Source organism: Lutjanus erythropterus, chromosome 2 (genome assembly GCF_056507025.1).
Source record: "Lutjanus erythropterus isolate fLutEry1 chromosome 2, fLutEry1.hap2, whole genome shotgun sequence".
Taxonomy (NCBI): domain Eukaryota; kingdom Metazoa; phylum Chordata; class Actinopteri; order Lutjaniformes; family Lutjanidae; genus Lutjanus; species Lutjanus erythropterus.
Genome location: NC_139318.1, coordinates 17,093,620 through 17,121,440, shown reverse-complemented (window position 1 = coordinate 17,121,440; position 27,821 = coordinate 17,093,620). Strand labels below are relative to the sequence as shown.

Here is a 27,821-nt window from a genome sequence, read left to right as displayed (position 1 = left end):
GTTTCAATGTGTACTTGTGACTTGTATGTGTACATTCAATGTTATCATCACCTGCCCAACGATGGGTTTCTTGCAGGCTCCACAGACACCTTTAGCCACGGTCTGGACTCCCAGTCTGTTGAGGTCGGACTGCAGGCTTCCCAGCATGTTGTCCAGCTTGTTGGCTGGTTTGGGTGGACCGGTGGGAGAAGTCTTTCCCTGGGACTGGATCTGGTGGAGAAGGAAAAGTGGCTTCACTATACCAGATGTATGGTGGGTTGACAAAATAACAGAAAGCGCCGTATGATAAACAGCATTACAATTAATACTTCTAGAAGCAGCTTGTGACATTTAGTCAGAGGTCTTGAATCGCATCCATGGTTAGATTTGCATTCATAATTTGTAATGTGATTGTGTGTGGGTCTAATGACCACGGTTCTTCTTTATTAAATCAGTGCTCCTCTTTTCGCCATTATGTTGTCATCATTTTGGACTTACCTCCATGTCAAATTACAACATTTTTAAAATGTAATATAATTCTTTCAAGAAACTGCCATTTGTTACAACATCCTTTCTCTAAATTGCTGGTAGCAAAAGCACAAGTGAACAATCTAAATGGTGGTGACCTATCTCTTCTTTAACGTAGATGAACATGAGATGGAGAGAAAATACCAAGACAAGCAATGGAAATATTAACCCTACATCATGTCTGCAGGCTTTGATGATGACTCTCTAATATCACTAGTGTGTGTGTGTGTGTGTGTGTGAATGTATGTCTGGATGTGTCTGCCTACTGAAATGTAAGCAAACACAGACCTTCTCAGATGGTGTGGTTATTGGAGCTTCATGACTCTTACATTCCTCTGAGAGAGAAAATAGCCTCTCTGCTCCATGTATTCTCTCTCTCACACACACACACACACTCATGCACAAAAATGACCCAGCTTACCTTTCACCAAAATAAAATGGTCATGTCTGGATGGGAACCTCAGACCTGCAAAGATCTCTAGAGATTGATCTTGATCTTTCCCCAAGTGTTTCCCCTGAGCAGATCTTAACCACAGCATTACACATAATTAATCGATACCAAATGCACAATGTATACAAATCAGGCAAGAGTTTGTCAAATCAAGGGTTCCCGTCTAAACATGACCAAATAAAGTAGTTACTGGGGCTTAAATCTCCAGTAGTAGTCAGTAACTGAGACACAATTTCATGAAATCCTTCCAGCATACTGTAAATCAGATGTTCTGAGAGAGAACTAGACTTCTGCACCTCCTCTATGGCTCTGTTTTCAGCATTTAGAGAATCTGCCCCGTGACGGTAGACTTAAACCAATTGCAGGACTTTAAGGACTTGGGGGACTCCCCGTACTAGTGCAGCTGCGCGTGCACGTTCTGCCAGTGAGACACTGAATCAATGACGGAAACTACTGCAGGAAAAGTCGCTAGAAAACGGCATTATAATAAACAGACAAGAGCGTAATGAGCAACATGCTCAACCCATGAGTTTGTCAGTTCACTGAGTTACTTTTGAGTTTACCTTCAGTTGTGTTCATTCACGTGTATTTTTTATTATTTTTTTTTTTTGTGAATGCTGAGAGGACCGGGCGTGTCATTTACTGACAGGGTAAGTAAATGACACTGTGTTTTTGTACTGACATTTTTGGCCGCGTGGGTCAAACCGTGTTGCCGCTGAGTTGCATTTTCATGACCACTAATATCGCAGAGAGCCCCACCCGACATGAATGATGAGCCAAACTTGTCTCCAAGTGGGCACGTCATGCTGACTGCAGCCCAACAGTGGCGAGCCCTCTTTCTGTCCCCCTCCAACATGCGAGTGTTGTGATACTGAGCTTGTGTATGCAGAAGAGAGAGAAAGATGTTTTTAAAAGTCTCTGTATGTTCAGCTCTCAGTACTTCTGTATCTTCAGACTGAATCTGTTTTCAAATGTAGATTCTCTTCTTTGTTGGTGTTTTTTACTGCCACACAGCTGATGTCTGTTGGTCTGTGCTCGCTCATGATAGCCTGTAAACTATTGCTTGCGCTCATGAAGGGTGTGCTGCTTGTCTACTGGGAGGGGCTCAGGACACAGAAAACAAAACCTAACCCAGATGAGACTCAAAAATCAGCCGTTTTCAGGCTTTCTACCTGCTGCAGCTTTACTTGACCTACAACTGACCCTCACTAAACCCCACCCCTCTTTGCTCTGTGCTCCAATAATAATTGAGTAAGCTTGTGACCAGCAGAAGCTCAGTCAACTTTCTCTTTTCCTGTTTCCTGTGCTGTGAAACACTACATGCTAGGCTTATCTATGTTGAAAAGAAAACCAAATTTTTAAGATGGTTTCAAAAATGCTGCTGGCTAGTTAAGTAGCTAGTTATCTGGCGTTTTGCTAACATCTGTTATCAGATGTAACTAGCTACCGAATAATTTAGGTAGATGTAGCTAGCTACTTAGCTTGTATTTTCCCACAGAGTAAAACACTTGCTAACATAGCTAACTAGCTAGCTAACAACTGGTGTAGGTTAGTTAGCTAGTTAACTGGCATTTTGCCAACATTAGCTACCTTAAGATGTGACTATAGAAAAGTGAAGTCCCTCCCCTTCTAGTGGACCACTATGGGACCTTAACATAAGCTTCTCAAGTTACGATGCCTGTGTGTTTTCATACTGGGACGTAGTCACATGAGCAACAGGTCTTCCTCTTTCGTTCACTTCCTGGCTGATAGAAGTATTAAGAGTCACTGGGTAAAACGCATAAGGTAAGATAACATTACAAGGGACAGCACTATTGGTGTTGGTTACATGTATTTTTGTTAATTGACAAACATATGTGTAATTCATTCATTCAAACAGGATCAAAAAATTATTTGTCTCTCGCCACTTTTCCTCTTCATATACATGCTGCATACTGGTCCCCCAGCAATGTCTTTAAACAATCCTCAAAATCTGGTGTCAAGCCTAGCACAGTAGCATATTCAAGTACAGAAAAGAGAGAGAAAGTTGACCAAGGGTCCAAAACGGGCGGGGCTTAGGAAGGGTCATTTGTAGTCTAGCCTTCACATCAATCTCCTACTCTACAATCGTCAAAAGGGTTAAATAAAGACACTATGGATTTTAAAAGAGGTGATGTACATGGCATTCAACTTCAACATGCTGGTGTCGAACAGAGTAGGTCCTGTTGACGGAAGTCTTGTGAGAGAAGCTATAATTGTGATGGTAACTGTGCTGTCATGTGGCAGATTAGGTTTCAGTTGCACTGCGAGCCTACCATTCCTGCGCATGGCAGGACAGTTAGTGTAACGGGAACATGTGGGGGTTCCACTGCTGCCTCTAAGCTCTTAAACTCTCCACTCAACTCTGAACGCACAGCTCCTGGCGCCGTCAGATGTCAGAATTAGAATAGGGGCTCAGTCTCTCCAGCCCGAATGTCAGCACCGGTCATAACCTGGACTGACTGGGTTTCAGACAAAGTTTTAAAAGAGGCTACCTGTTGCAATCTGGTATGACTGAAAATAGAGTCAATGACGAGACAAATTATATATCTCACATAAATACAGACATTCAGCTGCTTGGATTTGAACCAGACAACCCACAAGAAAGCTGAAGTAAAACAGGTGTGAAAGAAAGTGTCGATAGAAAGTGGAAAGAGAGTATGAGATCAGAGGGAAGGACAAGGAGAGGTGAAGAGAGGTGATCCGTGCCTGCAGTGGTGGGAAGATGGGGTCGTACTCGGTCTGACAGCCCACTGATACAAAGACCTTGGGAGGCAGAGGTGGCGTGATGGGCTTGGGAGGGGGGCTAGGAGATGGAGGGGGCTGGACAGGGGGAGGCGTGGGCTCCCTGGGAGGAGGAGGCGTGGGCTCTTTGGGGGGAGGAGTAGGCTCCTTTGGGGGTGGAGGGGTAGGTTCTCGAGGAGGGGGAGGGGTGGGAGGGGGTGGAGGTAGTGGCGGAGGAGTCTGCTTGAGTGGGGGTGGCTTTTTGGGTGCTGGGGGAGACTGTGGAGGGGGGATGACTTTTCTCTGTGGGGCAGGAGATTCTGGAGGGAGGACGATCTGGGGGAAAGAAGAAAAAAGGAGAAAGCAAAGAGAAGAAAGCAAACAGATAATATACAAAAGGGGTCAGAATGAAGAAGAAGAAAAAAGCTAATAGACAAAATTGGCATCACTAACTTAACTGTTTAAAATGACTGCCAAATGCAGTTTTTATGGCAAAGTGATGAAACATCATACATATTTGATAGTTATCTTCTTGACCATATGCCAAACAAACACAAGCTAAACCATCAGAGGGATATATAAATCCAACTCTAGGTTCAATGTGGTCCCAGCATAGCACTGACTCCTGATGTGCACTTCTACCTTATCCACAGATGGATGGGTGCCTTCTTCCCGTGTTCGCTGCGGGTTGGACATGACGATGACTCCCTCTGTCAGCCAATCATCTGGCTGTTTACGCCGGATGATACGCTCTGTTCGCCCAATTCCCAGTTTCCCCTGCAGCTCCTCAATGAGTCGGTCTTGCGAGTTGCTCTTATTCACAATAATCGGTCCCATTTTACGTCGTAACATTCCCTCCCTGTACATCGGATGCACATTGGAGGTCTCTTTGGTGCGCCGGATAACTGACTTGAGCTGGAGAGTAGAAGATAGGAAGCTGGGGTTGTGCCATTCACCAGAAAGTCCATGTTGGGTTACAAACACAAGCAGGACAGGCCCAGCACAGGATGTCTCATTCATGTTGCAAAAATGCTCAAGCACTGGCAATCCAATCAGATTTATCTGCAGAGTCTAAGCACAGCCATCTATGTCAAGTCTACTTAAAACTACTCAGATATCTGTGGCACGACATGCTGGATAGTTCAAGTCAAGACAACACAAGTCTATCACAAAATGCTTGCATATAAGTCTGCACGTGCCACAGCAAGGCCAAAGATCAAAGAAGCAAAAAGTTCTTGGTATGCAACATTCTTGCACTTGGTACATATACAAAAAAAGAAAAATATTTACCCTACTGTTCTTGCACTGACACCATCAGTGATTAAAAACACATTTTTTGCATCATCTATTCGTTGCATAAACATGATGGGCTAGGCCCAGTGACTAACACAGCAATGTCGACTGAGGCAAGTAGGGGCGTGCGGAAACATCCTTTCAGCAAAGCTTTCAACATCAGCCACAAATAGTCTCTACACTACAGGGAGATTTCTCCCTCAAGCCGTTTTGCAATTGCTGTGCAATGACACCACATGCATGACACCACATAGATGGAGGAATTTCTCTTCACCAAGACACTTTGTGTTTTTATACTTTTGCCCAACTCCTTGCGTATTTGTAGGAGCTGTTCTCCCAAAATAAGCTTACTTCAGCATCAAGAGATAGACTGTTCCTGAGCAATTAACTGACACAGCCATTTTACCATTATTGTCAATATCTTCAGTCAAATGGCCAAATAACAGAAAGACCACATGGTGCGCTAAAGCCTGTCTAGCTGTATGCCAGCAGCTTATTTTGGGAGAGTCAAGTTGAGCGTCCTACTTGGCCAGAAGCAGATAGTCGCTCGACAGCAGAGGGTTGTTGTGTGGGCAGTTCCAGCGTTGCATCTGGTGTCCCGGGGCAGGTGGAGGGGGTGAAACACTCATCTATCCAGCTGGACTCAGTCATGGGTGTCAGGGTTCCCTCTCGGCTGAGATCAGGGTAAAGTCCGTCTTCCTCCTCCCAAGATCTGTCTTCATCTCCAGGAATAATGGAGGCAGGTGGCAGGTTCTCACTCGGTTGGGGGGACAAGAGTTTGTCTAAAGCATCATCCAGTAAAGGCTCCCGGCATGGCCATGTTAAATCCAGTACTCCACCACCACCGTGCTTTTCTGAAGGTGGGGGAGAGAGGCTATTTGATGGTGCAACAGCAAGCTGAACTGGTGAGGCACTGGGACTGCTGGTGCCTGGAAGTGTGTAAGTTTTTCTGATGACTGAAGCAGGACTCTTAGAAACTGCAGTTTCACTCTTTGGAACTGTTACTGGACTTGACAGCCTTGGGAGCACTACTGGGCCAGCATTCTTTAGTGTCTCAGGACTAGAATTCTTGGGTACACTTACTGAATTAGAGATGCTAGGAACTGTGACAGGACTTGCAATCTTTGGAACTGGACTTGAAAGTCTTGGTATTGATACTGGACTAGCACTCTTAGGAACTGTTTCTGGACTAGCACACTTTGGGACTGTTAATGGACTAGAAATATTAGGGATTGGCACTGGACTTGCGCTCTTTGGAACTGGACTCGAAAGCCTGGGAACTGTGACTGAACTAGCAGTCTTCTTTTCTTCTGGACTATGACTTATAGGAACTGGACTGGAGCTTTTATGGATTTCGCTTGGAACTGGACTTGAAAGCTTAGGAACTGTGATTGGACTAGCAATCTTTGCCTCTGGACTATGACTTATAGGAATTGGACTGGAGCCTTTTGGCATTGGGCTAGGGCTCTTTTCAGATTGCCTTAGTTTGGAGCATTTAAGACCAGGTGGACTAGGACTCTTGGCTCTAGGAATGGGACTAGGGTTTTCAGTCACAGTGACAGGACTAGGACTCTTAGAAACAACTACTGGGCTGGAACCTCTGCCAACAGTAACTGGACTTAAACTCTTTCCAAGTGGAGATGAGACTTCAGTGAATGTAGGTGTAGGGCTTTTGGCTTCAGTTTGACTATGAGACTTTATGGCAGTAGAGATACTGAGGCTCTCTACATGAGATACCTCAGAGGTGACACTGCCACCATCGTCTATCTGTTGGATCTGGGTGCACTGAAGGCTCCTGGACGATGCAATCACTACAGTGGAGCCAGATGAAGATGTAGGGGCTGAACTGCCATCTTCATCTATATGGAGTTCCAATGGGAGAGGGGTACAGGAGGGAGTAGTGAAACTAGAGGGTAGAAGAGAATCCACCGAACCAATATCAGGATTTATAGATGGGGCGGTTACTGGTTGGACAACTGGTGAACCAGCCATCAATAAAGGGTCTACTGCCTCCTGATTCACAGACAACTGAGAGCCAGACTGAATTGGGTGGAATAATGTAAAGATTGCAATGTCCAAACAAAGACAAGACATACAAAGTGGTGAGAAGGAGAAAGAAAACAGAAAGAGACCAGGAAAAAAAAACTGAGAATGAAAGGAATGGAGGGAAAGTTGTCACGCACAAAGACAAGCAGGAGTAGAGTTCACTTATGTGTCTTACAGTAATTGCTCCAAAAGTACTATAAAAATTAACTCGAAATAAAGCAAATAAACCTTGTATCAGTTTATTCAAACACTCTTTGGTTGTTGCTCTCAGACATGCAGGGGGAGGACACGGTCACTCAAAAATTACTAGAATTAACTTTTATACAGTCTGGATAAAACTGTTCATTGTAGATGTCCCAAAGAGAACATTCATTGCTCTGTAAAATTGTATTGGGTTGTATTACGTTATGTTATGAATGTTGTTTTTGCTGTGGCTGCAAGCTTGCAGCAGACTTGCACAGTCATACAAATAATGACCAAAAACAACGTGTCTATTTGTTTATGATTTAGGTTATGCAAAAAAAAAAAAAAACAGTTAGAAATTGATGATTAATTACCAGTTGGTTCTAAAATATTTTGTTTGAACAAAAAAAAAACAATCCAAAATTGATAGCAAGTTAAAAAAAAAGAAACAGTTCTTTCTTCAGTTGAGATAAACAAAATGCCTTTGCAACACAGCTGCAACAATATTAATTGTCAAATATTAAATTAATCACCAACTGTTATGATAATCAATTAATTGTTTTGAGAATTTTTTTGTCCGAATTCTCTGATTTCAGCTTCTCAATTGTGAATATTTTCTGGTTTCTTTAGTCCTTTATGACAGTTAACTGAATATATTTGGCTTGTGTACAACACAAGGCATTTGAGGATATCTTTGGGCTTTGGGAAATACTGGTCAGCATTTTTCACTTTTTTCTGACATTTATGGACCCAAAAACTAATCAATTAATTTAGAAAATGATCAACACAATAATGGAAAATAATCATTAGTTGCAGTCCTACAATGCAATACTGCTAAGGTTTACAGTTGTAACTGAAATCTATGGAAACAGCAAACTAGCATAACATTTGTTTTAGGAAAACATCAACATGTCTATTGCAGAGCACTGCCAGCAGCAGCAGTAATCCATTTGACATCATAAAATGGAAAAGAGAGTGACTAAAATTAGTGATGTGATGAGTTTCTATAATTAATTTAACACTTGTCCAAACCACTAAAAATCGTCAGCACAGTCATAGTCAAAAATCTACCCATTGCTGAATTATACTCACATTGCTTTGCACTTTGAAGTCAGACAGGGAGGCCATTAGCTCATCCAGCTCTCGTGTGGCAGACGAGGCAGACATTCTTGCTTGCTGCTGTGTTGGTGTTTCCTCCTGACCATCTGTTTGTTCATCTGACACAGCCAATGGTGTGGGACTATAAAAGAAAAGAACACAATCAACTAAATTTGTAGGCTATCAATGCTAAATGTTAATCTAGCATTCCACTAATTGAAACAACTATAAGCACAGGTATGATTTCTATGCTGCATAATTTCTTTTTGCTTACATGGGTGAGGGCACAGAACTTTTCAGCTCATCCAGGAGGCTCTCAACACTTGGTCGCACATCGTCTATTCCTCGACCTGCCATACTGCGCTTGGGCTTCTCCAGTACAGGTGGTGCAGTCTTGCCTGCAGTAGAGACTCCATTCTCCTGAATATGGTGGATGGCAGGCAACGGTGGAGCTGCTTCTTCTATTACAGAAAAAAAAAAATGCTAAATTCATTTCCTTGTAAACACCACAATGCAGTGGAGGGAAGGGAAGGGACAATACCACAAACACAGAAGTGCCAAATTTAGATGACATTTGACTTCCTTAAGAGAAACATAAACATGTTATATAATGTAAAGTAATCTTTTCATGTACCTTCTGTGGGGAAGGCAGGAGTGCTTTGCTGAACAGCATTGAGCTCCAACAGCAGACGGTCCAGCTCAGACAGGTTGCTGCCCAAGGATGAGTTCATGGCAGCTGATGAGTCACTACTCTTCTGCTTATTAGGGAAACTGTACAGAGAGACAGCACCAAGATTTATCTTCAACAGAGCTATGGACTGAGAATGCAGCTATATTTTGACACCAGCATCATTTAGTCAGTGTTTCTGATTCACAAGTCAAAATTACATAGATTACCAGCCTAATGTTTTTTGTGTGTGTCAACAGAAATATTATGTTTCCACTTTTAATGCCCCCCTATTTTGGCTGCCTTATATTAGACAGAATTGTCAACTTGTTACTCTCTGTTTCCATTTTCAGTCTGTAGATTTACCCTAACCAATCACAACTGAGTGTTTTAGAGTGGAGCAGAGTGAAGTAAAAACAAACTAGGATGTCAGGCAATCAATCAAGAAGATGTGCCATCTTAGTGCAGCCTCGATAGCAGTATCTACCTTGTCTATAGTGGTGATCATTTTTATTTCTCTACCGTGGTTCTGGCACGCAGCTTAACAGCTTGACAACTATGTCTTAGCCAATCAGCACCACAGGTACGCTAATCGTTAATCCCCCAACAGCGCTCAATGGATCGACTGCTTTTCAATTGAGAAACTGCTGTTTAATGTCATGATGCCAGATGTGCCAGTCACTCGGTGGAGTGGGCAAATTCAAATGTCTGGGCCCAGGCAATACAGCTGTCACAATAAGGTGTAGGTTTTCCACACCCATGATGCGAAGTGAAGTTATGTATAATGTCCTCATTTTTGGTGGTACAAGTTATTGCATGACTGTTAATAAACAATTGATTCAACTAATGTGATCCCAAGTCTTACCTGTATACGTGGTCCTCTTCACCAGGGGGTTGGGTTGGACTGCTGCTATCTCTAGACCAGGGACTTCTTTGAGCTGAGCTGAAAGACTGCAGACAGGAAGCAAAGTCATTATAGAGTAATCATCCAATAATGTATCTTTAATTTGTTCAAATGCAAAAAGTAACATACATATGTGCACTTACCTCTGTTTCATCTAGTCCGTTTTGCTCAGAGGGAGTGGGTGGGACTTGAGGAGGAGAGGAGATGTCTTGCTGGGTCTGACCTCCAACAGGGAAGGAGTAGGCGGTCTCGTCAGACAGGAAGAGCGGACGCTTGGAAATGTGGGATGTTGTGGACTCAAGGTCCGCCAACAAAGCATCTATGGAAATACAAAACACAGATTGTAACATCACGGGTCAGAAGCTAATCATATTCTCAGACAGGGTTGGGTTAAAGGACAGCACACTGTGAGACAACAGAGATTTGTCAGATGGTGTCCATCAGTCATTCCCAAACTTTATCATGCCAAGGACCCCCAAAATAGATGCAACTTAAACCACAGACACCCAGTTTGTCATGACATTTGTGAATGAACAGTGGAAGTGTAGCAGTTCACAAAACTGTAAGAGAGTTCAGGTTTTATTAAAGACTTTTGGAGCCACGGTGCCTTATGGAGAGTAAGACCTTATTTTTTGGACTCATGCCTCAGGAATGGTTGAAAATAGATAAATATTCATTAAAAATATGGCTGGTAGCTGCTAAAAAGGCCACTTAGGCCAGACTTTATTTTTACAGATCAAAAGTCTTCATAGTCCAACAATGATAAAACTATAAACTAGAATCAATCAAAACGGCCAACCCTTCTTCTTCCACTGTTCCAACTTTCAAAAAAATGTGATACAAGTTAAAGTATTCTGTTCCTTCTTTTGCTAGGGACCCCCTACAGTCCATTCAAAGACCCTTGTTTGTTCATGGACAACAGCTCAGTGCAGATTATGTTGTACGATTTGTAATGAGGTGGCTATCCATTTAATATCTCTCAGTGTATTAGACCATGATAGACAATGTTGGAAATCAGTAAACACAGGGTTAAAGAAATACAGTATAAGATTTGTGGGATTTCTGCGTCAGTGGCATTCAGATTCAGACAATCTTACTGATCCCAAGAAGGGCAATTCATTTGCATCTTACCAACAGATCAACATACATGCAGCAATACACTGCATTAGCCTAGACAGACACTCTCGTCTGGTATCCATAATTGGTTTTACAGTGAAATTTCCAGAAGATGTACCACATCAGGATGTTAATCACCACTGCGATATAATAAAGTTATATAAACGCCCACCTCTTCAAACATTTGAATTCACTATTGCATATCTGCTATTCAGCACTGCAAAAATTGCAACTCATCACCAGTTATGTCTGCACAAACACAGGATTAAATGATTACAGAGTCTTTCACAATCGGTCAAAAACGCATGTGCACTGACATCAGAGGCTGTAGAGTTGTAAAAGTTGAATCATGCACACTGTCATAGCCACTCCTCTGGTTACTCATTGACCCTCGTCTGCCCAGAGTCCTGACATGTCTTAAATCCAAGAGTCACTGTCAAGTGTGCGTCCAGGTCATACATGCTCATATTTACCATCTACACACCAGCAGCTACCATGTCTGCATGAAGGGGTTATTTAGTAACTCGGGAGGAACACAGGCCAAGAAAATAACTACTAATTTAAGAGGTCTAACCAGTAGGTAGAAGGACACATAACATTATAGAGGATTTAATGAAGAGCGCAGACTGTATTACTGAATACTTGGGCTTATTTTAGCGCGCTCACTCACCACAGCAGGGTTTAGTTTCTCTTGCAGAATTTCACAAGTCCTAAAAAAAATAAAACCCTCAATTTAGTAGGGCTTCAACTAAAATTATTTCATTGTCATTTTTTCATTGTACTTCATTAATGTCTCAATTATTTTCTCGATTAATCGATTAGTTGTTTGGTCAATAAAATTGTGAAAAATGTAGATCATTGTTTCCCAGAGGCCACGGTGACATCATCAAGTGTCTCATTTTGCCCACCACCCACAGATCATAGAGGAGTGAATAAAATATTCACATTTAAGAAGTTAGAATGAGAATTTAGACTTTTTCTCTGAAAAAATGAATAATTAATCACCTCCAAAAAGTAGTTGGCGAATAATTTAATAATTGAGTACTAATCAATTAATTGTTGCGGCTTTACAGTTTAGTAAACTTGCTTTGAGAGGAAATATTTAATTTGTCACCAAAAAAATTTCAGTTTATACATAATCACACATTTTTCATAATACCAATATATTTTCAGGCTGTTAAGGACGATGATGTTGTCAACATGATGTTCATGAATTAATGTAAAATTCTAGATAAAACGAACAAAAGCAGAAGCAAATACACCACAGTGAGAAACAGCAAATCTACAGTGCACGTACGATTAAGTTTTATTCCAAAGCTTACTGAAAATTATTTAAACTGCACGCAACTGTGAGGTTTATATTCTTTACGTAATACCGCAATTTTACCAGCATGGTGAAGTACCAAAACTGATTGTGTAAAGTTCAAACCTAAGAGAGTGAAGCAAGGAAGACAAACCATAGCTGAGATGAGACATACCTTAGTAAAAGACAAGACGACCCAGTGAAGTGAAGAGGAGATAATACAGAGAAAGAAGAAGTGCAGGAGGAAGAGGACAACTCCAACAGACTGTCTGCCAGGCAGGAACTGCCTTTCTTAACTCTACCATCAGCATAAGCCCAAAAGACAAGGAGGAGGAGGGGGGAGAGGGGTACAACTGAGAGCAGAGGAGAGGGTCAGTGTACAGAGGAGAAGGAGGGGTTAAAAGTAATAGCAGCGAGAGTTCAAGTAAGAGATACTACTCACGCAAATGACAAGCCACTGAAAACAGTCTGAGGACGAAGCCGTCCAACTTTGGCAGGCCGAGCACGTTACAGCAAATGAAAGAGTACACACAAACACACTGTCGGCGTGAAATGAGGAAAGTTGAGAGCAAGCAGAGCTCTTATCAGTGGAGGCATGCCCAACAAAGGGAGTGGTATCACAAAGGTATATAAAGGTATTATCAGCCCCTCCTTCACAGTGAGCACACACTCTGCTTAGGGTACACATGACTCACACTCACCGTTTACCACATTTTAACATTACATCTCACTTTAAATTTAGTATTTATGAGTAATAAGTACTGTGGGTTATTAAGATCTTATCTCTTTTACGATGACAAGATTCTAAGCTTTCATCAGGCAGTGATGGAAGAAGTATTCAGTTCCTTTACTTAAGTAAAAGTACTAATACCACACTGTAAAAATACTTGTCGTAAGTAAAAATGCACTGAAGTAAAAGTATGCAAGTAAAATAAGGAAAATGTACTTCAAGTATTAAAAGTAAAAAAAGCTCAATACAGGAAAAAATATCCCCAGTGACTGTTACTATATCATTACATTACTAATATTCATGCATTCATATGAAAGTGGGATTTCATTGTTGTAATTGGTAGAGACAGAGCTATTCTCTTCTCTATTAATCAATTGATTGTTTGGTTTGTAAAAGTTCTGAAAATAGTGAGAAATGCTGTCACAATTACCCAGAGTGACACTTCGCAATGCTTGTTTTATTCAAACAGCAACTTTATTACAAAGAGATTAAAATAATTTCAAATAAAAAGCAGCTAATCCTCATATTTGAGAAGCTGGAACCATGAAATGTTTTTACATGAAAATTGACTTACTTGGCAAAATAGTTGCCAGTTATCGACTAACTGATCATTTACGCTGCGCTGGTATAAATTTTAGATCAGCATCATATTTTATAAATTCTTCATACAGTTTATGTGTATCTATTAACTAAAGGTGTCAGATAAACTTAGTGGAGTAAAAAGGACAATATTCGCCTCTGAGACAAACATTGAAATACTCAAGTAAAGACTAAGTAAATATACTCAGTTACATTCCACCACTGACATCAGGTGTAACATAGTCTTGTCAGCACAGTACGTAACTTCACTGCAATGTTTCCCAGACTGAGAGGAGACACAGCAGAAGCAGAGCCAGATCCACTTGGCCCAACTTCACATTAGCACGGACAGCATGATTAGCATGGTTCACATGCCAGTTGACTGGGTTTCACAGCAGAGACTTCGTTCTGGACACAGAAGCCCGAGCACATTCCACAGCGCTTCATTATGGACACAGCACAGCCCGCTGTTTACACTACGGCAGCCAGCTCTGCGCTTGGTAGTAGCAAAAACACACCCATGGCAGCAAAGAGGCAGAAACAACACAACTGGCAATGTTTACAGTTTATCACAAGTATGGCGTATGGTAAAAACCTACTATTCAATGATGCTGCTTAACAATGCAGTGTCTACTAGGCTCGACTTCTGGTCCAGTAGAAGGGGAAGTCAACAAGAGTGTGAACTTATTCTAAGAGGTTTTCCTGTGTTAAAATTGTAGAGGTTGCGACTTCTTCTTTCCAACACTTCCCACAATGCAGCTGATTTTGAAACTTCTTTGAATTTCCTTTTAATAAGTACGATCATACAGTACAGTCACATGCAGACGCAACACAGGCACAAGTGTCTTTACGGGGCAGTCTGTGAGTTTCAACATCCTCTCAATGTCCATACAGGGATGAAGACTGACACATACGTAAGAGGAAAAAACAACATGAGAAAAGAAATTGAACCGGTTTGAAAAAAATTCTTATTGCAATTATTTTTACTGGTGTTGCAAGTGATACATGATTTGCAATATTAGAATGATAGAATGATTTTTATGTCATTGTTCTCGTTTTCATTTAAAAAGATTTAAACTAATGTGATGTGATTTTTGGTGGCATCCGTACCAAACAAAGATGTTTCTGAAAGGCTGTAGAACATGATGTGTGGGCCAGGACATCTCTGCATCATAATGATGTTTCATTTAAAGCTATAATATGTAACATTTCCACTTTAAAATGTAGAAAAAAAAAAGCGAGACCTATGTTATATATTTTGTTGAGTTGTGTACTTACATTAACCAAATGTTTCCAACATTGTACAAATGAGGAGAAATCTGTAATTTACTCAAGGTAAGATTATGTTTTCTGCTAGCTGTTGCTAGTTGCTAGAACCTCGGGACACGACAGATACATCAGAGAGTGAGGAAACAAGTCGGCTAACAAGACTAAACATAACATGAATAAAACTTTAATATTGCCTCATCTGAGAACATGATTTCTCCCTGAGTAATGTCATATAGATTTTCATCAGCAATGGTGGCTGTTTAAAAGGGAACATAACATTTCCCATGATCCCACACCACTTCATGACATCATCAAACTATGTATTTTGTTAATGATGTAATGTAGACCTCTAGCTGCAGAACTTGCATATTGTGTGTAAAATGATACTCTGACAGACATTTTGCCTTTAAGAAATATGGCGCCTCCTGAGATTTGAAAATTACAATCGGCTATATTGTGATTCATTGGAGATTTTCAGATTTTTTTCATTTATTATCATTTCAAACTAAATATTCTTGGATTTTAAACTGACAGGATGAGACATTTAAAGACATCACCTTAGGCTATGAAAAACTGGGACTGACATTTTTTCCTATTTTCTGACATTTTATAGACATTGAAGCTCTAGATGTGACATGAAAATGGACTTAAGTATGTGCTGTTATTTGATAACTGCTAATAAATAATAATAATTTCTAATAATAATTTATACAGGGTTAAGTAAAGATTGACTTTTGGCAAGTAGAATTCTGACCCACTTGTCTGACCAAGCAAGTGAAAAAAAATAAATAAATAAATAAAAAACTGAACCCTGTTTAGTTTGCCACAGAGAGACAGGAATATGGATTTATTTTTATTAGTTAACTATTACAAATCTACATATTAAGGGGTACAAGCCATAAAAAACTGGATCAAACAAGTCCAGACATTCATCTAAAATGATATAAAAACAGGCCAAAACATCATTTAGTTTTCATCAAATACTTCTCTGAAATATGGCATAAATAAAATGTAGCTAGGCGTTTCTGAAGTCCTCAGTACAAATCTGCCGCTGATGTCAGAACAAAGTTTTAGTGCAGCTGGTGGAGACCTCGGTCAACAGATGTTAGTCCAGATGGTTTACACAAGAGATGTTAATCAACTTAGCTCTGGAGCTGAACTGGCTTTAACCCTGCTTATAAAGACTCTCCTGCTCCAAAACAGAGTTACACTGAAAAACATATGCCTCCAAGCCATATGAAATACATATTCCATTTGCGGGAGTTCTGTACATTAGCTTTGATGTTTAAGAGGTCTTGCATAATTGAAAATCAACAGCTCATTTCTCTCAACATTCCTATAAGTCAGAGGAAACAGGCGAAACATTAAAATATAGAAACTAGTAGCATGAGGGTTGCTTTTGTTCACTGAAAACTGCGTGTTAGGCATGCTCCAGCCCATCCACAAACTACATAAACACACAGAGGTGTGTCAGCCTCCTCTGCCAAGGGAACATACCGTGACACGCAGACTCTGCTGCAGAGCACAGATGAGCTCCCCAGTGACCAAACATGGAACTACAATAAAATAAGGAACTCATGACATCCAAGCTCTCAATCTCTAAGATGAGCCTCCTGAATCATTCTTATCCTTTGTAAGGACAGGCAAGAACTTCTGGAGATAATTTTATTTGAGCATATTTTTGTTTATATGTCTGGGAAATTCATGTTAAGAGAGGAATCCTCTGATTTATGTTCATTTGGGATAAAACGTCTGTTTGATGTGTTATGAGAACAAAGTTGTGCAAAGCCTTGAGAAACCTAAGTTCCTGAGAAGAAGCTGCAGCAGTGAGAGGGTGATGGTTCTACTCCTGCCTACCTAAAATAGGCTACAACCCTGTTAATGTGATCTGCAGTCTCTTCATACCTCTCTGAGCTGCACGGCCCCCGCACTGCATAGTAATTAATGCGACTATAGAGTAGACTGTGAGATATTACTGTAATGATGTCTTTAGATAAAAACAATTTGTCCAACCTGCTATTTTCATCACTCTTTTAGGATGATCTGTAATATGAGCCTTCCACAAGAGACTGTTTCAAATTTTAACTCCCAATAATTTGATTTCTGTAAGCTCTTTAATTTGATCAATGATGTATGTCAAGCACCATGCCTTCAATTTCCAGAAAATACTCATATTCTGTTATTTACATTTAATGCCAAATATATTGTTTCCCCCCCATTTTCCACATTTAAAATCATTTGATAAATATTCATGCTTCATGAAATGGGAATCTGCTCCTGCAGTGATTGCTGTATCATCTGCAGGGCTAACACAAAAGGAAGATCATTTGCGTATATACTAAACAACAGTGGTCCATGGAAACTCCCTTGTGGGATGCCACAGGAAGTCGTACTTGGGGAGGAAAAGGATCCATTCACATAGGCTGCTTTCTTCTATTTAAATACAGGGTTTCTGCAGTTTTCAAGAAGCTACATTTAGGACTGTTTAAGACCATTTTAAGTCCATTATGAATGCAATTTCAGGCCACTTTCACATCCACACTGGAAACAAAATATGAATGTTTCAGTAATATCTGAATCAGGGATCATGGTTTGAAACAGCTCACCTATGCCATCATTGCTTTTATGACGGATGTCTAGTTATCATATCTAACGTTCACTAGCTGGGTGTGCTTCAATAAATTCTGACTGGGCTGTACATTAGTGGTTAATGGTTCCATGTTGGTTTTTGTTTTGAGTTGTTACAGTGTGATCAGGACAAATTTTTACATTTAAAAGTGAGACTGAGCTGACTTCATAAATTCAATCAATTTTTAAGACATGCCAAAATCATATTTAAAGCCTTCAATTCAGATTATTGGATTTTAAACTTTTATAAGACCCAGTGTAAATAGGATGAAGGCTGCAACTAATGATTATTTTCATTGTTGATTAATCTGTCCATTATTTTCTTGATGAATTTTATTGTTTTGACTATAAAATGTCAGAAGAAGCAGATTTTTTTCTCTTTTTTTCTTCAATAACTGCTCAATCTGATTAATCAATTATCAAAATAGTTTATTCAACAGTAATTCCCAACGAATCAATTAATTGCAGCTCGAGTATTTGTGCAACTGAGTTTGGAAATCTGCAACTGCAGCAACAGTTGTACCAGCAACAAACATGCGTTCAATTGATTTGGCGAACACCAAAGGAAGATCAATTGGATGTATAGTAAACAACAGTGATCCGATGCAACACCCTTATGTGATGCCACAGGAAGTTGTACACTGGGAAGAAAAGGAGTCATTAACATAAATAGACTGCTCTCTACCATTTAAATAGGATTTCATCCAATAAATGGGATTCTTACTGACGGCATAATTAATTTTTTTTTCAAGTATAATCATGATCTATCAAATTTGAGTTCTAACAATTAGTTGATTAATCGATTAGTCGATCCCACAGAAAATTGATAATCAGTTAATAATTTCAGCATATCGTCAAGCAAAGATGTTAAACATTTGCTAGTTACAGCTTCTTAAATATGAGGATTTGAATCTTTTCTTTGCAATGTATAATAGTAAATGAAGAGTCTATTGTTTTTGGACCGCTGGTTGGACAAAAGAAGCAATTTGAAGATGTCACTTTGGCCTCTGGGAAATTGTGCTGAACATTTTTCACAAATTTCTTGACATTTTATAGTCCGGATGATGAATGATCTTGAGAAGAAAAGACAGAATAATCAATAACGATTATCATTAATTATCATTAGCTGCAGCCCTACGTCAATCCAAACACTGCAGAAAACTTTTAGAGATAACTTTATTTGAGCATATTTCAGCATATATCTGGGGGACATGTAAGAGAGGAATCCCCTCAATTATTTTAACATGGGATAAAACTTGATGTGATGTGAGCCTTGAGACACCCAAGTTCCTGAGAAGCAGGCAGCTGTGAGAGGGTGATGGATCGACTCCTGCCTCCCTAAAATAGGCTACACCCAGAACTGCCTACATCAATTAAACATAGTCTATACTCTTCATTTCCGGCTAATAAACAATGAAAAACACCAGCATGCCGCTAGCTTCCATGTCCACAACACTAAAATGTGACAAGGCAGGGCACAGCTGGGCTCACACAATGAGGAATGGCGGTGGGAGTGCTGAGAGAAAGATAGCGAGTGAAACTGGGAAGTGTGTGTGTGCGTGGCGCAGCAGGCAAATCCTCAGAGGCTAGAATGTGGGTTGACGCAGATTAAGGAGCCTCCCTTCCTCCCAGATGAATGGTGTGCATTTTAATTACACAAACGCTGCTCCGCATGGGGCTCATTACAGGAAAGAGAGAGGGAGAGAGATAAAAAAAAAAAAAAAAGAAGAAGGGACTGGGAAGATTGGGGTGGCAGAGGAAGGGATGAAAAGGACAGGAAAATGAGAAAAGCAGGGAGGGGGATGCAGGAAAATGAGGGTATGGAAAGGAAACCATTTGAAGAGTCAAGTATGCAAACAGCAAAGGGAAGGACAGATGTTGGATCAACGTTTAAAGGCATAATATGCAACAATTTCCAACAAAAACAATGTATAGACATATATGTTGGTATTGCATGTCCTGAAAGAGATTCAACAATCAATTATCTTTCTAGTATGTGTACAGACAGCTCAGACAAATCGATTAGTCAATTTACTTACTGGGTGTCAAATATTAAATTAATCCCCAACTATTTTGATAATTGATTAGTCACTCATGTCTTTAATCCTCTATGACAGTAAAAGTAATATCGTTGTGGACAAAATAATATATTTCATATTATAGTCATATCATAGTCATCTTGGACTTTGGGAAAGAGTGATAGACATTTTCCACAATTATATGCACCAAATAACCATTGATTAATCTAGAAAAATACCTTAATTACCCTACAAAATACAAATGTAATTGGGACAAAGCAATCCTGGAGCATGACTTTTACTCTGTGTGTTTTTATCAATAGAAGTTGTGAACATCAACCGAGTCAAGCCTCCATTACCCCTGACAGGACATCCTGCCTGCTTGACACTGCACACTGTGTTTGAGCTCTTATCAGTGCTGACCACTGCAGAGTAGAGTGAATCAATGCTGTCTGCTACTCAACACATCTCGTGTTTATTTAGCTGGTAGTGCTTCATTTCAGGAAATAGCTTCTATCAAATGTAATGTAACAAAACACAGCCTTTAACAGCCTGCAGGGGGTGATGTTGAGTCGTGTGTGAGAGCAGAGCGAGCACATCCTGGCTTCTTACTAGTGAGGGGCTGATATATACAGAGCAGGCTTTATCTGCTCAGGTTCATAAATGCCGAGGCATTTGCCGAGATATGAGCTGACACCAAAGTGAAGCTAACGGGATGAATATCAGCAGTGAGGTTCTGTCTGTGCAGCAAGTTTACCTGTGTTCTCTGACCTCCTTTCCACATCTCCCTACCCACTCCTCTTTAATTTCTTTTTTTCTGTATCTGATGTGTTGCAAGGTGCATGCTGGCTGATATGAATTCCTGACATGCCACGGCTCATCTTCAAAATGTGGGAGAAAGAGCGAGAGGAGGACAGAAATGCGAGGTGCACGCCAGCCGAACAAGATAGTGTGATAAGACCGAGAAGGAGGGACTAAAAGCAAAATAGGAGAGATGAAAGAAAAAGAAAATCTCAGACATTTTGCATGTTGCCATTTTTGAGTGAAAGGGAGTGTCTCCATGCATACTTGGCAAAAAAAACGCAAACGCAACACTGTTTTTGCTCCTACTTTTCATGAGTTGAAGTAAAAAATCTAAGACGTCTTTGCACACAAAAGGCACATTTCTCTATTTGTTCACAAATTTTAGTTAGTGAGCACTTTTCCTTAATAATCCATCCCCCTGAAAGGTGTGGCAAATAAAGACAGCACAATAATGAATCATTGTGGACTGGTCACATTAAAATGTGGAGTTTTATCTTAAAAAGACATTGGCTAGTACACCTTGCCTTCGTTAGCTGGGTTGGTTAGGTTTAGGCAAGGAGAAACATGTAATATATTTGCTGTACTAAATCATAAAACTATGTCATCAGAGACATTTTCCCAAAATAATGTATAGACTGATATACACATAATCCTTATCAATCATTATGTATGACCCACTAGAGGTATGTGGTGGTATCCACATCTGCAGAGACCCTGCCCTCTGCCTGTATTTCCTTGACGTCCTGACATCTTTCTTGTGCGTTTACGAAAAGCTCGGACAAATCCTATTGATTCTAAGTTCAGTAACCGTGCAATCTGCAGGCACAGTGGCTGAGCTTCGAGTCTGGAGGGAGCAGGAAGAAACAACCTGCTTCAACTAGAATGTATATTGTACATGAAAAAGGGATTCAACCTATTTAATATATGATCAATGGCTCCAATTTCCTACTTGGACTTCTGGACTGTAGTATTAATTTTTAAATGCTAGGGAGTTGCATATTTTTCCTTTAATCAGCATCTCTATATGCCACACCTGTCAGATGGATAGATTATCTTGGCAAAGGAGAAATGCTCACTAACAGATTTTAACAAATTTAACAAAAACAGAGAAATCAACCTTCTGTGTGCATAAAGGAAGTTTTGTTTAAACTCATGACAAATGGGAGCAAGAACAAAAATGTTGTGCTTATCTTTTTGTTGGGTGTAATATTTGAAAAAATGAACATGCAGACTAAAAACAATCTCTATTGTAGGGAATGACCTTCAGTTACTAGTTTGCAAGTGTGCGTCGACATGAAGCGACAGCCTTTCATGTTCTGTTGTGAGCGAGAGAGATGGCCTTTCAGTGTGACACAAACTGACAGACCCTCACAGAGATGATGAATCCCTCTCATAGCTTCCACCAGAAGGAAAAAAAAAATGAAACCAGGACAAGATGAGCGCACACACATGCACTTACACTTTCCTCCCCTCTGGGCTTGTGTTAGCCAGCAGACGGCCTGTGCCTGTGTTCATTTGGAGCGCTTCAGCAGGCACACAAAATTAAATCTCACTAGAGACACACATCCAGGTGCAACAGCAGAACAACACTGCGTGCACACACACACACACACACACACACACACACACACACACACACACAGGTGCCTCTCAGCTATGCTGCCCACACATACCATGGACAGACTGAGGCATCCTGGCCCACTATAAATACCTCCCCGCTTGACCCTGACCTGTAGGAGCGGAGACATACAGTAGATGATAGATGGACATGCTGGTCAAAGCAACAGTAGGACATTACAGACCACCCAACCAGCCTTTACTAAGTACTACATTCCATTTACAGTACTGTCTCATACACCTCTACACAGTATAAAAGGGCCAAGTTGGAGTTTCCTGAGATCAATGGAGTGCTACTGCTACAGATGCTATTAAATGGAAATGGCACCACAGTCCACACTTACAATTAGGTCATAGAATACGACTGCTGACACAGCAGCTTGTGCTCCACTCTAAACTATTGAATGCAATTACAGTAAGTCTGTTTAGACACATGCAATACAAATCTTAATAGTGCACTCAAGAAAAAGTCCATCGTAACACAAAGTGACTGTTCACCAGAGAGACCGATTCCTGATGACAGACAGTGCCAGTGCTGTTGAGAATATGGTCATACTGTTATGACTGACCTCACACTGCCTCAGCGTGATCATTTCAAATGAAGAAAAATGACACTGTAGTGTAAAATGCTGTGTGTATTCAGAGCAAGCTGACACCAATTTTCAGCTTATGACAGATGCTGCTACAAAAAACATAGTCTTCATAAAGCAGAAGCCCCGCTGGTAGAGTTGCACCAGCTATGTGCTAGTTCTCTCCTAAGTTAGGATGCAAAGTCAACACTACAGAGACCCAATAGCTACTAGTTCGTCTGTAACTAAACCAGCTACTAAAATCTGTTACACCTCAATTACTTGAGGTATAACCCAACTACTTTAGAGACAAAGCCATAACTACAGTAAGTGGCCAATCAGTGATCAGAATCATCATGGTTACATGCACATTAGCTTTCTGGCTGGCATGAGCCACTTGGAATCATAGCACATCATATGTAAACTTGATCACTTATGAAATATTACAAATAAATTAGGTCTTCATTGATTACTGTGTGGCAAAATTACATGCAGTTGATGAAAAAATTATGCCGTGTGGCAGAAGAACTGCTTGCCACGTACACTAGGAGCATGTGTATGTTTGTTAGTTAAAAGAGTTATGTTGTAATTTGTCTCTGAGGTGGAAACACTTTTATTTTAGCAATGCATAAATCACCACTTAGTAATAACTTCCATTTTAACTAGGTGATGTTTTAACTTACAAATAGCTGGTGCAACAGCCTGGTGGGTAAGACGTATGTCATATATGAGCTCATCTTCCCCAATTGGATTCTAGCCAGGGGACTTTTGATGCAGGTCCCCTCTTTCACGTCCCATGTTTCTTGACTGTACGCACACAGACTGGATTCTGACGAAGGTAAAACAGCAGCTGCATTCGGTAGTTATTAGCAAACTAAAAAAGCTATAGTAAATCAACTGTATAATAGCAGCCCTGAACCAAATAGCAGATAGACAAAGTAAGCGAATAAATAACTGATGAAGCAGCTAAAGACACAGATATTACTCTGAGTCAGGAGTCAGTACAGACCAAAAAGAATTAAAAAAAAAAGAGTAAATATTTGACTTGACTCCTGCCATATCAACTTCAAAGAAATAGTTTGCTGAGACTTAAATGATACCATTGTTGTGTCTGTGTTGAGTGTGGCGCTTGAGCCAAAAGGGAATAAGGAAATAACATTTTAATTATTGAGCTTAAGATCTGTTGTGTCTCATTTTGTAACTTTAGAGCTGCTAGCTCTATGCTAGTTGTTCCCCCCTAGTTTCAGTCACAACGCTAAACTAAAATAAGACCAAACCACCTCCTCCATGCTTGACGTATGAGAGGGGTATCGATCTTTCTGTCTAACTCTAGGCAAGAAAACAAATAAGCTTATTTCAGAAAATGTTTGCAGGGTAAAAATCTATGTTTTTCATAGAGCAACAACTTTGATATTCACATACTGAGGAGACTGTGTTCATCAAATTCTTTTCAAATCAGCTTTTAATCAAATGGATTACTGTACAAGATTACACTTAATGAGGCTGGGCTTTTTTTTTTTTTTGACAGGGGTGCAGCAGCAGCCGTCCCACACAAAGTGATAGTTGACTGCAGAAATAGCCACAAGCCTGACAGCTCGTCTGTTCATTTCCACCCAAAAAGTAACACCCCTTCAACCCGCTGATGCGTCTGCTTTCCTGGAAATTAAGGTGTTTGACCTCAACAAATACGCATAAAAACCCGCAGTATACACAGCGAAAAGAAAGGTTTAGACACCCAAGACTACTTTATAATCAGGTGTGAGAGAAAATAATAAAAGGATGGTAAGTAAATGCCTATTATTTACAGATACTACTTTATTTACTTAACTCATGCAGATTAAGAACACTATCTCCTCAGTCCATTTCATTTTTCATTGGATTTTTTTCTGTTGTTTAATCACTTCAGCATCTCTTCATAAACTATATCCTTTATAGCAGGGCTCTAAAACTGGCAGCCCAGGGGCCATTTCTGGCCCCCTTTTTGCCTCTCTCAAGCCCCCGACATGATATCAAAAATATTATATAATCTGGCCCTTCAAATTATTTTTAATCATCTTTTCTAGTTGCTTTATACCGATTTAAACCACCCCATCAATTTAATACAATTGAAATAAAAATACAATTTTGTTACAAAAATGTATTGTATGTATGTATTTCTGAAGCACTGTGTCTTGCAATTCACTGATAATCTCTGTCCAGAAAACAATATGTTGTTCAACAATATTTCTCTACCGGCAAACACAGTGGCAGAGCTCACTGCAAAGTTATTAAGTGATATTTATGATCAGTTAAGGGACAGAGCTGTGGTTTTCACTGCATAATCTGTGGTGTCTGAAGTACGCACAGAAAAAACTGACGATGCTCAGCTATCAATTTTCATCAGTGGTATTAATAACCAATGCAAAGTGACAGAAGAGTTAAGTTTGAGTCTACTGTACTGTTAGCTAAGGTATATAAAAATATACAGACACTGTTGTCTGCATTTTTTGTCTGGTATGACAAAAATATGTTAGTATTTGAAACAAAAAAGTAAATTTTCAGAAATATGCTGCTTTCTTGCAGTACTTGAACTTCAACCCCCTACGAGATGACAATCAGTCATCATGACCTTCAGTGGCCTCAAGCCAGTTTGAGTTTGACATCTCCGCTCTACAGGATGTTGCTATAGCATCAAAAGTAGTCTTACTTCACAACTGAACTGAAGCCATCCTCCATCTGTTTGCACTAAACAGGTTGAGAGCAGTGATGCCTAAAACTGGATAATGTGGTATTTTGGATGACTTAATTAGTATTTTTATGCCTTTGTTGCATCCGCCCAGATTTACTGCAACAGCAAGAGGGAAACTCATCATGTTGAGCAGAGGAAGCAATATGCTATAATGTCTTTTAAATGGAGCAAAACATACTCAGTACAAATTATATCTATGATCAGTCTGAAGAAGAGATTTTATATATTATCATTATTATCATTCATTATCATAAAGCACTGGCATGAATAATACATTTCTTCACAATATTTTTTAACTGCTTTTATTGTTCTGTTGTGGCTTGTGAGTTTCGTTTGTGCTGTTTTTCAATCTTTGCTGCAAGTGCCCACAGGGACAATAGATATCTACTGAACTGAATCATTATGTTTCAGTAATGAATTAATTAAAGGACTTTTGAATTTCTGAAAAATGTATCAACCTCTACGTACAAATAGAAGAACTGAGAGAAAAGAGTGAGACAACAGGATCTGTGACTAAAACAACAGCAGTCAAAAGATGAAACACACTTCTCTCGCGGTCTACACCTACCTCCTCCCCCCGCCCCCCCGTCTAATTCCCCACAGTGAATGGCCTACAGAGGAACACAGAGGCAGTTTGTGGGTGAAAAAGCTTTCCTGTGGTTTACATGTTGCCCCTGTGGTTATTTTGAGCATCTGTGCGCTTGCAACAGTCATGAAAGCGCTTTAAACATGAACGATTGCTCATTTTGGTGAATTGCAAACAAATTCAAAATGTGTTTTTTTGGTATTGGCAAAAAACAGGCCTGGGCAATATAGCTGAAAAATCTGTCAAGACAAAATGTTTCATTTCAGTCGATATAGATCAGAGATTTTCAAAGTGGGAGAAGGGTCTCTTCAGGGGGGCTCCAAACTGTCTCATGGGACGCTCAGTGAATAGCTTAAATGTGTGTGATTTGATTTAAGAGATAGTTAAGAGACACAGTACAGTAGTTTTAGTGTTTTTCCCAGAGTCAGAAACTAATAAATGCCTTATGTACTTGGTGTAATCTGAATGTATGACAAACAGTGATATTAAGCAACTTGTCTCAACCGATGAGGTTCTGTGGCATCGAATAACATAATCATGATCCCACAGATATCCAGAAACTGAGCAAAACTGGGCAAGTAAACTAAGGAGAGGGCTTTTCTCAGTCTTTGTCTGAGTGGAAGCTCTCAGCCTCAGACTTTGAAAACTCCTGATAAAGATAATTATTAATGACATGTTTTTAATGAAGACAAGGAGAAAAAAGAATTTAACCGCCTTTCTTTGAATTTAACCACTTTATTTATCAAAGCACACAGGTGGCTTCTGCGTGTCACTTGTAGCACGCTCTGTTATCAAGGGATATTATAGGCGGTTTATGAGCCGGGGTGTATTTGTCATTTGCTCTCATGGCATTTTGCATTTAATGCAATTATGTAAAACTCCTTAACATTTTATTAAACAATTTTCTTATTGCTATTGATGAAGTGTCTATTGCTGAGACATACCACTACAGTTTTATTGGACTGGCCTAACCGAAAATAATCTCGAAATCTGAATCAAATCAAATTATTAGTAGGGCGGGGTATCTTTCAAAACTTACTGATACCAGTGTTGGTTGTGATATGGTGACTTCGAAATCGGTTCCTGAAAGATTTTTTCGACAACAATTTTAGAAAATCCATTTGAACAAAATGATGATTACATTTCACATCACGGTGCAAATTTTTACTTTAATTTTTCAGTTCCTTTTTACACAAACATTTTCCAAGCAGTTTCATAATATAAAAATCTATTTGCCACAATATGGTTAAACTTCAGATGTCTTTTTCAACTCAACTAGTTTTATGTATAGCGTCTTGGCATTTGTCCACTTAAATAATACCTTCTTACTCCTAAGGTAATAAAATCTGGTATTAAATAACAACACATTTTTCAGTACTCCACAGTATTGAAGCCATTCAGTCGGTCAGTATCAAAGTTCTGCCCTGCCCTAATTATGAGGTGCCAAGAGATTCCCACCCCTACACTGAACTACTGTTGTTGTTAAAAGGTGGAAAAAGCTGAGGCATTTGTCCTGCGGTGATACCTCTCCAACTACTGAACAACAATTTCACCTACTGGTGTGAGGCCACACTGCAGGAGGACATTCTGTTTACACCAACTGAAGCCTCCCGTCTAGAAAGCTCTTCTTTTTTCGTCAAACTGCTGTTTCCAAAGTCATGAATGACGTTTGATTTTTCGAGCTACTTTGAGCTTGCCACAATCATACAGCCAGACCGGAAAAGTGGCAGAAAATAGATGGCTGGATGGATGGATGGATGGACGATTAATTTGTTCCCCTGTCCTCTAATCAGTTCTGTCTGGTTCTGTCTTTTCGGGGGTTGAAGTAGGTCACAGCACCAGAAACAAGCTGCTCTTTGTCCCCCTCCGGCAGGACAAGGACAGAGAGAAGAGGATGGAGCTGAGGGTTTGTGAGGTCGGCAAAGCAGGCCAAATCATTCCACTGGAAAACAGTCAGCTCGCTGTGGGTGCCAGAATCAGTGG

At 40.0% G+C, this 27,821-nt stretch overlaps 1 protein-coding gene across 3 annotated transcripts in view; it reads right to left on the bottom strand.

Moving 5' to 3' along the window:
- Nucleotides 1–27,821, bottom strand: part of LOC146331364 (paxillin-like) — a 48,361-nt gene that overhangs the window by 8,817 nt on the left and 11,723 nt on the right. The window contains exons 1-10 of one of the 3 annotated variants that reach the window (XM_084730030.1): nucleotides 12,753–12,885; nucleotides 10,035–10,210; nucleotides 9,853–9,938; nucleotides 8,955–9,091; nucleotides 8,595–8,781; nucleotides 8,315–8,462; nucleotides 5,519–7,033; nucleotides 4,343–4,615; nucleotides 3,686–4,036; nucleotides 52–210 (exon numbers count right to left, since the gene is read on the bottom strand). In XM_084730030.1, coding sequence (XP_084586156.1) covers nucleotides 52–210; nucleotides 3,686–4,036; nucleotides 4,343–4,615; nucleotides 5,519–7,033; nucleotides 8,315–8,462; nucleotides 8,595–8,781; nucleotides 8,955–9,051 — 2,730 coding nt within the window. In that variant the 5' untranslated portion in view covers nucleotides 9,052–9,091; nucleotides 9,853–9,938; nucleotides 10,035–10,210; nucleotides 12,753–12,885. Of the gene's footprint in view, nucleotides 1–51; nucleotides 211–3,685; nucleotides 4,037–4,342; nucleotides 4,616–5,518; nucleotides 7,034–8,314; nucleotides 8,463–8,594; nucleotides 8,782–8,954; nucleotides 9,092–9,852; nucleotides 9,939–10,034; nucleotides 10,211–12,752; nucleotides 12,886–27,821 lie in introns of those variants that run through there. The other 2 variants (XM_084730021.1, XM_084730038.1) reach the window with 2 other exon arrangements.